At 46.0% G+C, this 13,984-nt stretch overlaps 1 protein-coding gene across 1 annotated transcript in view; it reads right to left on the reverse strand.

The window, feature by feature from the left end:
* The window catches only part of PTAR1 (protein prenyltransferase alpha subunit repeat containing 1), a 203,472-nt gene that overhangs the window by 79,297 nt on the left and 110,191 nt on the right, over nucleotides 1-13,984 (reverse strand). The window contains exon 5 of the mRNA XM_078675749.1: nucleotides 11,687-11,900. Within this exon, the coding sequence (XP_078531875.1) occupies nucleotides 11,687-11,900 (214 nt within the window). The remainder of the gene's footprint in view (nucleotides 1-11,686; nucleotides 11,901-13,984) is intronic.

Raw genomic sequence — 13,984 nt, forward strand, 5'->3', positions numbered from 1 at the left:
TGGATTTGATGCTCCTCCACCTGGGAGGGAGAAAGTGATACGGCCTCCCACCGGACGATTATGAGCTGCTGAGGATAATGTAAAGCGGATATTCAACAGTTGCAGGAGGGGGTCAGAGTAGAACACTGCCCACGGGGGCCTGGACACTGTTAGCATGATCTCCGGCCTCTACCTCAAAAGAACTGGGAGGACTGTTGTTGAAGCACATACTGACGTTGCCTCTGCTGGTACCCCCTAAAAAGCCTCGGAAGGGGCTATGCGGTTTGTGGGTCTGGCAAACAGATTGCACTAAACTCAGAAAGAGAGTAGTGGCTTTGCACTCCTTAAATCCCTCCAAGGCAGAGTTCACCTTTGCTCCAAACAGCCTGGAGTTGTTGAAGGGCATATCCATTAGGGACTGCTGGATGTCCAAAGAAAAGCCAGTGGAGCAAATCTGGGTGTGGCACCGAAACACCACACTGATCCAGACTGACCTACCCAGACAGTTGGTCATGTCCAAGCCAGAGCGAAAGAAGTATTTCACTGCAGGTTTGCCATCCATACGTTGGCATTGCAAGGTTGGTCGTATATCATCTGTGTTATAAAGTGCCACTTTTTCCTATTAGATGCTGTGGTAATGGATTGAAAGTGTGATGGGTCCTGCTAACCAGGCCCAGCAACCGTGCTCTTAACCTCAAACTGTAAATGTGAATTGGTACACCAAATTGGCAAGCATGTTTACATCCTTGTAAGGTCCTGGTATATGGCACCAGTAGTACCCAGGGCAAGGATGTAAAAGGGTTACCAGGGCTACAGCACTTATTGTGCCACTCTGTGAGACCTGAGTAAAATGAAAGTCTGCAGGTCTGTCATGTCAGCCTTGCATGAGCAGCTTGCCTGCTCGAGTTCGACCCTGCACAAACCGTGTGTGACAGGGTCACCTCACTGCAGTTAGTATGTCAGTCACCTCTAAGGTAGGCCTCCTATAGCCCACGACGGAGTTTGCATTAGAATACCTTTGTGGAAGTATATGTGTAAGCATATACTGCCCTGTGGTAGCGTTCGAAATGTATTCCTACCGCAAGTGATCGTCAGTCCACAAGAAAGCATTGCCTGGCCTTAGGACAATACCTATATATCCAGCTCTATGATAGTCCGGCCGATTTCTTTTGTGTTTAGTATCAAGCGCCATGCTTTGTAACCCCCTACACATTGGTGGTGTTGAGGTTTAACCAGCATGTATCCAGGTGGCACTTTAGATAGTGCCCACCTAGTTTAAACAGGGTTACGGTGCCTTGGCGGGCTTTTTCAAAGCTTTGCTGCCAAAACAGAAGTCTGACCTCAAGCTGGGGAGTGTGTGTTGCTCCCAGAGGTCACAGACAAAGGACCTGTGTGAGCAGGAGAGGACACCTCTGCCCACACAGGATGGCTAGTGAATTACACCTGTGTGGAGGCGAGTCTCAAAAAGGCGTCACTGGCGCCACTGAACAAAATAACTTGAGGACATAGACTCCCCCCCTGCACCAACCACTGTTCTTCTCTGGCTGGCTGGAAATTAGCTATGCAGAATGGCGCCCACTTCCACAAGGCTATCCATACCTCTAGAGGCTGGCAGCCGAGGTGCACGACCGAGGATGGTTTTGGCTATCTTGAATTTAGGATAGAAATCAGGTTCGGACTAGTTTTAGTGACATATACCCACAGGATGTAGTCACTACTGGGGCAGATTAGAAGCAGGACTAGATGCCCATTGCTACTAGTCCTCATACCCAATAAATCCAGGATTTAAGGGGCACCCCAGACACCAGCACCTTGGATTCGACATGATATCAAGAAGAGACCCATGTCCACGACAAGGCGGGGCTCAATGAAGATCGGCACTAAGTTCTGCACCTGTGACAGCCAACCTGCACCCGCTGGATTGCAACTGGAGCAAAGAAAGAGACTGGTTCCACAAAGAAGGAGAATCCCTCCGCAAACTCCAGACTTCACAAGAACTCCCTTGGGCTAGAGGAACTAGTCCCCTGCAGTCGGCAGGCATACACCGCAAAGTCCACAACCTTGAAGCCTTGCACCTCAAGCTGTCGGTATGGTCGCTCAAAGTCCCTGTGCAGGTGGCTTCTGGGAACTATAGTCCCGACCCTCAGAGAGACTCCGCTTTCTACACCGTTCCCCATGTCTTCTGCATGAAGATGTCCTCAACTGGAGTGCTTCCAGGTACAGAGGCTTGTTGGTTGTCGGTTCGACTACTACCTGCTTTTCAACACTTCAAGAGAAGAGAATTCATCTGCTCGAATGAGCAACGACTCCTGTGGCTTCATCGTAAAGATCTTGCATTTGTTTTTTTCCTCTTTTGGCTCACCAGCCAGCTCCTTTGGCCGCGGATCCAGTTCTGCACCACGGATAGCAGAGTGCACTTCTGCACCAGAGTCCCTCGAGGCAGGTAGATAAGATTTGCCTGGAGACTCCTAGTCCAGGGCCAGCTCCTTGCTTTTCTTCCAAAGGTTTTTGCTCAACTCCCCCGCAAGTACCTTTTTGCTAAGGTAACCATTTCAACACCAAAAGTCTGATTGACAGTTCTGTTTAACAGCTGAAAGTGCACCTCTGCAACCCACACCCCTGAGCCATGTAAAATCGTGCTAGCTGTTGTGAACTAGTCAAATGACCCCTAAGACCTTAACTCTGAGTGAGTTCCGTTGAACTCGCCCTCAAAAGAAACAATTGCATATATGTGTTTTTCCCATTGCCAGCAATGTTGTTTTTCACATTGCAGAGAATAGATTTTTTTATTGCATGAAAATAGAAAACTCCACTTATACTATATGTATTGATTTTGTTTTGGTATCTAAAAATATATAAAAATCAGACCTTTTTAAAAAAAATTGGTGTCAGATTTCTCGAGTCATCTCAATTACTGATCGTCGAGGTTGGTGATGTGAAATGCTTAACATGTTCCTTTCAGTAGCCGGTCTGCTCTTTGCTCTGTTAGGACTGAGAGAAGGTGCATTGAGAGTACCCGGGGTCCATCTTTGTGTATTGTGCTAGCATTAAATGGTAATGCACCCCTGCAATACGAAATAATACTTTCACCTAGCAACAATCTAGGACAGCTTGCAAGAGGTCTGCTACTCTGTCTTACAACGCACACAAGTTTCTTCCCAGTATGTAAGAAGTGTTGACGGACAGGTGTGCAAGGCTGGTAGAAGAGGGCACATATTCAGAGAATGTCTTAATTAGTTTGACTCTGTCAAGGGGATTAGTGGGAAATGAATTGGGGTTCAGGCGCCTTGTGGACATCTGTTCTATCAGTCTCTCTGGAGTGGGACGTTGAAGAAGAAAATCAGAATGCCCAGGAGCAGAACTCTGTTGCCTTGCCATTTGCTTATTAACCGGAGGACAAGATACAAGCTTTGCCCAGGTGACCGCCAGCACATCAATCAGGGCCTCATTGAAAGGCAGTAGAGGTTCTTGGCTTGTTTGTCCAGGGTTGAGGACCTCAGAGAGGAAGTTTGCTTTTACCTCTACTGTAGGCAGTGAGGTTTAGCATCTTTGCCACTCTCCGAATTAGCAGCGAAGGAGGCAGACTCCTGTGTTGCCATGGTCATGTTTAGGGAGCAAAGATGAATGTCTGAGGAGGTATATATGCCACTGGCATCCTGAAGGTCATCAAAGAGATTCCCACCGTCATAAGGATCAATGTCATCAACATCAACATGAGGGAAATAGGTCTCCGAGTCCAAATGAGCATATTGGCGTGGTCTCGGTGGTGGGGTGATATGTTTCAGAGTCCGACAAAACTACTGGCTCAGTTTCAAGAGTCTGGGCTTGGACTGACAATGCTGATCGTGGCGTCGAGGGTGGCACTGAACATTGAACCGGGGCCGGTAGTGCCCAGTCCAAAGAAAGAGAATCAAGATCAAATGGCGCAGATGGTGTCTGGCAATTGCAAAGAAAAGGGGCCCCCTGAAAAGGATAAGAAGTACACCTAGACAGGGAATTACATTAATGTAAATATTCTAGGGCTACTTAAAAAAACTCTCAAAACATATGTATAGAAAATAGTGACACTAATGATTAGAAATGTATAAAAATATATTTATTAAATTTTACATAATCTTATTTGTACATATAAATAGTGGGTTAAGGAACGTATTATTCTTTTTAGGTGATTTCCAAAAAAGACTCTACATGCGTTTTGACAGCCAAGCTGCCTTCATCAGGAGTTTCACCACCGAATGTTGTACTCTGTAATGACAATATATATCACAAATCAATGGTTATATGTATTAGTGTCACTATTGTACATATTATTACATTTTCTCTAGAATGAACTTATTTTTATTAAATTTGGAATTTAACCTCACATTTTTTTTAAATATAGAAAAAGAGCCAGACATAGAATACAGACATAGCTATCTGGCTTAGCATGTCTCGATAGATGCTCAGATACACAACTACTTGTTTAAATGTTAACATAAATGTACTATATGTTTTCAGTGTGTCTGTATTCTATGTCTGGCTCTTTTTCTATATTTTAGAAATACGACAGAGATCAATGCTTGGACTTTTTGTGCTTCTGGGACTTCCTAGATCTGCTGAACTCCGTGACCACAACAATGATCAGTCATGGAAGCCTCATCGGGAATTTTATTTTGAAAGTTTTATATAGCGCGAACAAGATCTTTGCAGATATCAGAGCGCTTTACAAAAACAAGGTGTAATAAAACAAGAGAGTGATTAACAGACTTTTGAGCACAGAATAGTTGTAGGTAATAAATGAGTAGCAAAATAGGGTATGTACATGAGGGAGCATAGTCAATCAGATAAACCAATAATACAAATAGACAATCAGATAAACAAATAGTACAAATAGGTGCAGAGTCTCAAGTAGATCCAAAGTAAAAGTTCAGGTGAATTTAGCCATGAGGATAGCTTTTACTTCTTTCTTAAAAAATGTAGTGGAGGAGATAAGCCTGGTTTCTGGGGGGGAGTGAATTCCAGATCCTGGGTGCCATTCCTGAAAAGGAGCGTTTATATGTTTTTTCCTTCCGGAATCTTCGAGGTTTCAGAAGAAGATTTTTTGTGCTTCTAGTGGTTCTTGAGCCACCAGATATTGTCAGCTTCTGAGTGAGGTAGCCGGGTGAGTTGTGGTGTACAGCCCTGTGTGTCATGCAGGCAATTTTCAGATGTATTCTGGCTTCAAAAGGCAGCCAGTTCAGGAATTTGAAGTCAGGGGAAATATGCGAGTGTTTTTTTGATCCGGTGATGAGTCTCGCTGCAGCGTTCAAAGAGGCTCTTAGGGGTGCAGTTGTAGATAGGGGGAGTCCGCAGAGGGCGACGCTACCGTAGTCTATGCGAGGAATGACTAGGGCTTGTACTGCAGTGTGGAAGTCCTTGGCTGGAAGGAAGGGTTTAAGTTTCCTCAAGGTATTGATTTGGAAATTAGCTTCCTTAGTTGCCTTGCTGATATGCTGCTGCATGTTGAGATTGGCGTCAAGTGTTATGCCTAAAGATTTCGCTGAGTCCACGATGGTAGGTTGGACATTGAGTGCAGTTAGGTGCTTAAGCCAAGTTTGAGTGGTGGAGATTTTCGCGGGTGGTGAGATCAGAAGGAACTCAGTTTTCAGAGCATTGAGTTTGAGGTGATTATCGGCAAGCCATGATTGGGTGTTTCTGAGCGTTGAGTTCAGAAGTTTGAGGTCTTTGGGGGATTGTAATTTGAGATATAGTTGGGTGTCGTCGGCGTACATGTGAAAGTGTACATTAGATGCTTGTAACAAGGTGGTGAGAGGTTCCAGGACTAGGTTGAACAATGTTGGGGATAGGGAAGATCCTTGTGGGACGCCTAAAGTTACAGGCACTGGTGGGGACATCAAGTTGTTGCTCTTGAATTTCTGAGACCGGTTATGCAGAAAGGAAGTGAACCACTTGAGAACAGTCCCAGATAGACCCATTCGGGTGTTTAACAGCTCGAGTAGGTTCTCGTGTTTGATGGTGTCAAATGCTGAGGAGAGATCAAGAAGGATGAGGAGGCAGGTATCGTTTTGATCTAGGATTTGGAGGGCGTCATCAATTATGTGTGTCATAGCAGTTTCAGTACTGTGCCCTGCTCGGAAGCCTGATTGATGAGGGTTGAGGAGGTCAAACTGATCAATGTGTTTAGTCAATTGGAGTTGTTCGCATTTTTCCAACAGTTTGGCAAGGGTGGGAATATTGGAAATAGGATGGTAATTGTTGAGGTCAGTAGGGTCAGCTGTTGGTTTTTTGAGTATAGGTGTGACATGTCCAATATTGAGGGAGTCGGGGATGAGTCCTTGTTGAAGTGAACTGTTAATAATTTTGGTCCAGAGTGGGAAGAGCAATGGGATGAAGTTTTTTACAGCGTTAGCAGGAAGGGGGTCTGAGAGGTGATTAGAGGGTTTCAAGGTGCCGAGCAGTTTGTCAATTGTTTCTTCTGAGTAGGTGTCAAAGTATGACCATGCAGCATTGTTTTTAGGTTCAGTGGGTGTTATGCTGTGGGGGTTGGAGTAAAGGCTTACGTCATTGAGGAGATCGCTCCATATGTTATCAGTCTTTAGATTAAAGAAAGCAGCGAAGTCTTCACAGGATGGTATATCGCCCATTGTGCTATGTGATTGTTGGGGTTGTTCCTTAGATTGTGTTTTGATTAGTTCAAACAGTTTTCTTGGCCGGTTTTTGGCTTGGTCGAGCTGGAGGCTGAAGAAATCTGATTTTGAGCGCGTGATTTTCCTAAAGTAGGCGTTTCTCTTTTTCTTCAGAGTTTTAAGGTGCAGTGCCGAAGGGGCTGATCTCCAGGTGCGCTCTGCCATTCGCATGGCCCGTCTATCTTCGTTGAGTCTACCATCGTACCATGGGTTGGAGTTCTTAGTGGAGACTCTTTTCAGTTGCAAGGGGGCGGCCTTATTGATTATTGAAGTCATAGAGTTGAGGTAGTGGTCGGTCAAAGATTGAACGTCAGAATCGCCGATAGGGGGAAGGAGGAGATTGCAGCTGTTGGAAGGTAAAGAGTTTGGGTTGAGTTTCTTCAGGTCCCTTTTCCAGACCTTGGATTTGGTGGATTGAACCGGGTTAAATTTAACTTTTTCATTGATGAAGAATGTGATAATGTGGTGGTCTGACCAGTCACAGGGTTGGATTGACCCAAGTTGGGTAGAGTCCTCTTTGGAGATGACAAGGTCGAGGATAGAGCCTTTGTCGTGGGTCGGGATGTTGCAGAAGAGCGTTGAGGAAATTTTTGAGACTATTTACCACCACGTCATTGTGATCGTTCCAATGGAGATTGAAATCACCAAGGAAAATTTGAGTGTTTTGCCGTCCGGAATTGGTTGAGATTGTGTCCATGAGTTGTTGGCTGAAGATGAGGTTGTCCCCAGGTGGGTGGTAGATGACGTGTAGAGAGCATACAGGTTTGCTCTCGCTGATTACATCGAGGCAGATGTATTCACAGGAGGAAAGAGAGGGGGCGGTGACTCTAGTAACTGAGAGGTTGCTCCTATAAATACATGCGATTCCACCGCCTATTTTGCTGGACCTGTCAAGTCTAATGATGTGGTAGTTGGGGGGAACTAGAATATCCATGATAGGTGTAGAAGATTCAGTTAACCAGGTTTCAGTCAGAATGGTTAGGTCAAGGTACAGTGTTTTGATGAGATCAGCGATGTCGGAGGAGTGTCTAGGGGCCGATCTGCAGTTGAGAAGTGTGTATTTGAGCCTGGGGGTGCAAAGGGTGGTAGAGGGTTCTAGAGTGAGGGGGACTTTAAGGTTATTCGGGACGGAGCCTCTGTTTTGTGTGGGGTGCCTAAGGGGGTTAGAGTGAATCGTGGGGATGGAAAGGTGTGTGGTGGCTAAGTGGTTTTGGGGAACTGGGTCATATGAGCGGAGGAGGGTGCGTATGTCGTGGTCCGAAAGTGGATTGATGGTGCGTCGGGAGCGGTTGGTGGGATTGCGAGCGGGGATTGAGGTCCAGTGTGGGGAGTATTGTGTGAGAGGGTGAGTAGGTTGGGTGGGGGATTTGTTAGGGGGGGAAGTAAAGGTGGTGGGTAGGGGGTGTCTGGGGTGTGTGAAGAGTAACTCTTTGAGGGTGTGGAGATCTTCTTTGACTTGGAGGAGGGTGGACATAATCATGTCCAGCGTGGGTTTGGGAAAGGAGATGGGGATGGGCACTGAAGGTGAATAAGTGTCTAGGTTACTGGAGTGGGGGGTGAGGGGTGTGGTGGTGTTAGTGCAGGGGTTGGTGGTATTAGTGAGTGGGTTGGTGTTCCGAAGAGTAGGTAGGTTGGGGGGAGGGGTGTGGTTGAATTAGGGAAGAGGTTAGTGGTATAGGTGAGGGTGTTGGTGGTAAGAGGGGTAGGAAAGTTGGGGGGGGGGGGTGAAAGGATTAGTAAGGGGGTTGGTGTTATTGGGCCGGGAGTAAGTGGTAGGAGGGGGAGGGAAGTTGAGGGATGAGTGTAGGCTGGGGGTGGCGGGGTGCAGGTGAGGTAGTGGGGACTGAGAGTGGGGGGGAGAAGTTGAGGGATGAGTGAAGGCTAGGGGTGGCGGGGGTGCAGGTGAGGTAGTGGGGACTGAGAATGGGGGGGAGATGGGATGGGCGAAGGTCCTGTTGTGGGGGGGTGGGGTGGGGTGTTCTGAGAGTCTAGTTGGAAGTGGGAGGGGAGGGTTATGTTGGGGGGTAGAGGGGATGGGGGTGGGGAGGATGTAAGAAGAGGAGTGATCTACGCCTGGGATTGAGGGGTGTGAGGGGACTGTAGCGGGTGGGTGATAGAGTAGAGTACTGGGGGGAGGGAGGAGGTGTGTGTTAGTGGTAGGAGGCGCTGTGGAGTCAAGGTTGTTAGGATTGGAGGCCAGATGGATTGGAGTCTGAGGGTTGGAGATATATTCTTTGAAAGTGGGGAACAAATTGTCGAATAGGTCAAGGTTCCTGTCTGTGGATTGAATTAAGATAATGCCGTTGTTGTAGATAGTGATTGTTGCTCTAGCTGGGAAGAGTTGGGATGGTGTGGTGGAAAGTGTTAAGCCATGGGCGGATTTTCTGGTGGCGGAGATAGTGAGTAAGGTGAGGAACGCTTTTCTCCATTGTGCTCTACGTATAGTGTATAAGATGATGTCGGTGCTCTTGGTTCCATTGTTTAGTGAGAAGTAGGTGTCTACAAAGGGGGTTTCAGGGTGGGACTTCAGGAAGTTGTGTTTAAAACGTTTGGCGTTTTTTTTGGAGAGCTCGGGGGGGTAATTAATTTTATATGTGTGCTTGCCCGTGGGTTCCATGTTAGGAGTAGAGGTGAAGGAGGTTGTGTGGGTAGGTGTAGATAAAGAGCTATGGTAAGTGCGAGTAAGGTGTGGGTGGTTAGGCTAAAAAGTGGGCAAGAAGGAGTAGAGATTGTGACTAGTCTAAAATGGCCGCTTCCTTAGGCATGGTAAAGTAAAGAGGATTGACTAGTCTAAGATGGCCGCCAAGTTGGAGAGATAGAGAGAAGTATTGTAGTCCTTTGTTTGAGTGCGTAACTGTGCATTCGACTGTAGTTTAGTGGGGGAAACATGTCTGCATACACTAGGTTTTGAGGGAAAAATTGTCAAGAAGACAGGATTTGAGAAGCTCCAGATCCGCACTGGAAAAAGCAGAATGAAAGGAATCTATGTCAGTGAGTGAATATGGTGCAGATATCGAGCTGCTATGCCACATCTGGAGCTGAAGACACACAATTGATGGACGGAATGCAGAATAAATCAAAACATTCACCCCCAGTCAAGAGATCTGGGTTACATCCATCATTCTTTTGCTCACCATGCCACCCCAGTTTAGACCTGGCCACATGCAAATCAGTCTTGACCCTGTTGCCTCATGGGAACAGTCCAGCCCGAACTGCTAAGCCAGGTCCTCACTGGACCGGATACAAGCATCCTAGGACCGGTTTCAGGGTTTTACCCCTCTTCAGCCAGGATAGCTTGATTCCAGTGGCACAGTGAGCCCAGAACTCACATCCGGGCATACCTGGCGCACATAGGGCGAGAAAGCAAAAGACACACAATTGATGGATGGAATGCAGAACAAATCAAAACAGTCACTCCCAGTCTAGAAATCTGGGTTAAATCCATCATTCTTTTGCTCACCATGCCTCCCCAGTTTAGACCTGGCCATATGAAAATCAGTCTTGATCCTGTGCCTCATGCGAACAATCCAGCCCGAACTGCCAAGCCAGGTTCTCCCTGGACCGGAAATAAGCATCCTAGGACCGGTTTCGGGGTGTGACCCCTCTTCAGCCAGGATAGCTTTGTTCTGCATTCTGTCCATCAATAGTTATTTTTGCATTTGTCACCCCGAGCGGGACGGGTATGCTCAGAGGTGGGTCCTGTGCTCTCCATGCCACTGGAATCAAGCTATCCTGGCTGAAGAGGGGTGAAACCCCGAAACCGGTCCTGGGATGATTGTTTGCAGTCCAGGGAGGACCTGGCCTGGCAGTTCGGGCTGCACTGCTCCCATTGGGCGCACGGTCAAGACTGATTTGCATATGGCTGGGTCCAAACTGAAATGGCATGGTGAGCAAAAAAACAATGGTTTTAGGCCCAGATCTCTGTACTGGGGTGAATGTATGACATTCTTCTACATTCTGTCCATCAATAGTTCTTTTTGCATTTGTCACCGAGTGGGACAGGTATGCTCAAACGTGGGTCCCGTGCTCTCCATGCCACTGGAATCAAGCTATCCTGGCTGAAGAGGGGTGAAACCCCGAAACCAGTCCTAGGATGCTTGTTTCCAGTCCAGGGAGGACCTGGACTGGCAGTTCGGGATGGACTGTTCCCATTGGGCGCCATGATCAAGACTGATTTGCATATGGCTGGGTCCAAACTGGAATGGCATGGTGAGCAAAAAAACGATGGATTTAGGCCCAGATCTCTGTACTGGGGTGAATGTATGACATTGTTCTGCATTCTGTCCATCAATGGTTCTTTTTACATCTGGAGCTGGACAGAGCCAATCAGACCTCATGATGCCACCTACCTTCTCCGAATCCAGTAAGGCACCTGGGGAAATTCATAAGGTGAGAAATCTGTGATTTGAAGTCTCTATCAGAAATGCCTTGCATCTATTCTTGGTCAGGTATTCAAAGACATGTTGCAGTACTTGGGCTTAGCTTATTTTGCAGCTATAATAAATTCATTACTATCTCCAGGATTACACTACTTCATGGAAGCATTACATTGTTTCCCTATATCCAGTTTTAAAAACTTCAGTGGACCCGGGAATGCTGCTCCCTGCATTGTTTTTGGTCTGGAAAAACATGACCACATAACTCTAGCCTTGACACTTCCTCAGTCTCCCCATCTGTGACATGGCTCACGAAGAATTAGGGTGGCATGCCCAAGCCTTGCTATCGGGCATGATATTCCTTTTTCATCTAGTGTTTTCAAATGTACTCTTCTTACCATAACATTTACCTAGTTGCTTTGTCTGTCAATTCAACCATCAAGAACGTTCAAACCTGTGGAACAAAATATCTATATATTTGTGAACCCAGCTTGATCTTTAAATACCTAGCTGTATCCATCGTAATTAATCATATTCTGCAGTGTCAAGGGGGTCATATTGCGCTTTAGAAATAATAAATCCATACTGAGTGCTATCACAGCCTCTGTAATACATGTATGTAGTGAAGTTGACTTGCTAATTAAGAAGCAATACTTGTTACTTTACCTTGCTATTTAACTTTGCCAAGTGTTGCAAAACCCAGATGCGATGAGACCAGGCATTATAGTTACTTGGATATCTACCGGCGGCTTCAGAACAGACTTGCATCTCCTCCTGGACTATTCCTTCAGTTCTTTCGGTAGGTAATGGGCCTGCATGCCCCTTGTTCACAAACGCGTTAAAGGCATTGTCCCGATGTAACTGTTGCAGCACCCACCGCCTGTTGCAATGAAAATGAAAGGAAGTAAATGCATTAGGTTTCTCGAAAAACATCAAAATATGTACCTGCAGGCTCGGAAACCACAGGGTGGAGAAATTATATGCTGTAGCACGATAAACTGTAGCTGTATATTAAAGCAAGCCTGATAAGTTAGACATTTTCAATCTACTCAGACGGAAAGCCCTCACTGCTGCTAATGCTGTTGGAAAAGTGAAAAAATAAAAATATGAATACAGTTGCAGGAAACTGACAAACTTCTATGAAACAGAAATAAAATAGTTTTTATTTTATTTTATTTTTTTATTTTGAAAGTTTTATATAGCGCGAACAAGATCTTTGCAGATATCAGAGCGTTTTACATAGAAAGGGGGAACATGAGGGAACATAGTTAAACAGGTACGTCAGTAATGCTAATAGTACAAATACGTGGGAGCATAGAAGATCACGTAAGTCGATAATACAAGTAAAACAAATAAGCAAAGGGGTCGAACAAGTAGTACAGATCGGTGCAGAGTCTTAAAAGATTTCAGAATAATACTTCAAGTGTATTTAGCCATGAGGATAGCTTTTACTTTTTTCTTAAACAGTGTAGAGGAGGAGATACGCCTCGTTTCAGGAGGAAGTGAGTTTCAGATCCTGGGTGCCATTCCTTAGAAGGAACGTTTATATGTTTTTTCCTTCCGGAATCTTCGAGGCTTCAGCAGAAGATTGTTTGTGCCTCTGGTGTTTCTAAAGCCGCCAGAAATTGTCAACTTCTGAGTGAGATAGCCGGGTGAGCTCAGGTGGATAGCCTTGTGCGTCATGCAGGCGATTTTCAGATGTAATCTGGCTTCAAAAGGCAGCCAGTTCAGGTATTTCAAGTCAGGGGAGATATGTGAGTGTTTTTTTGACCCAGTGATGAGTCTCGCTGCAGCGTTTAGAGAAGCTCTTAGGGGTGCGGTAGTAGTTAGGGGGAGTCCGCAGAGGGCTATGCTGCCATATTCTATTCGATGGAATGACTAGTGCTTGTACTGCAGTTTGGAAGTCTTTGGCAGGGAGGAAGGGTTTAAGTTTCCTCAGGGTATTGATTTGGTGGTTCGCTCCCTTGGTTGCCTTGCTGATATGTTGCTGCATGTTGAGATTGGTGTCAAGTGTTATGCCTAAAGATTTTGCTGAGTCCACGATGGTAGGTTGGACATTGAGTGCAGTTAGGTGTTTAAGCCAACTTTGAGTGGTAGAGATCTTAGCGGGAGGTGAGATAAGAAGGAACTCAGTTTTCAGAGCATTGAGTTGGAGATGATCGGCAAGCCAGGATTGGGTGCTTCTGATCGTTGAGTTCAGGAGCAAAATGTCTTTGGGGGATTGTAATTTGAGATATATTTAGGTATAATCGGCGTACATGTGAAAGTGTACATTGGATGCTTGTAGCAAGGAGGTGAGAGGTTCCATAACTAGGTTGAACAGGGTAGGGGATAGGCAGGATCCTTGGGGGACACCTAACGATACAGGTATTGGAGCGGACATCATGTTGTTGCTCTTGAATTTTTGAGATCGGTTGTGTAGAAAGGAGGTGAACCACTGAAGAACAGTTCCAGAGAGACCCATTCTTGTGTTTAGGAGTTCGAGTAAATTCTCATGTTTAACGGTGTCGAATGCTGAAGAGAGATCAAGAAGCATGAGGAGGCAGGTATCGTTTTGATCTAGGATTTGAAGGGCGTCATCAATTATGTGGGTCATAGCAGTTTCTGTACTGTGTCCTGCTCGGAAGCCTGATTGATGAGGGTTGAGGAGATCAAACTGATCAATGTGTTTTGTCAGTTGTAGTTGTGCGAATTTTCCCAACAATTTGGCGAGAGTGGGGATATTGGTAATAGGACGGTAGTTGTTTAAATCAGAGGGGTCAGCTGTAGGTTTCTTTAGTAAAGGTGTGACTTGTCCAACTTTGAGGGAGTCAGGGATGGTTCCTTGTTGAAGTGAGCTGTTGATAATTTTAGTCCAGAGTGGGAGGAGCAAAGGGGTAAAGTCTTTTACAGCGTTAGCAGTAAGGGGGTCCGTGAGGTGATTGGATGGTTTCAAGGTGCTGAGCAGTTTGCCAATTTCTTCTT

This window comes from Lissotriton helveticus, chromosome 2_1 (genome assembly GCF_964261635.1).
Source record: "Lissotriton helveticus chromosome 2_1, aLisHel1.1, whole genome shotgun sequence".
In the NCBI taxonomy this organism is placed as follows: domain Eukaryota; kingdom Metazoa; phylum Chordata; class Amphibia; order Caudata; family Salamandridae; genus Lissotriton; species Lissotriton helveticus.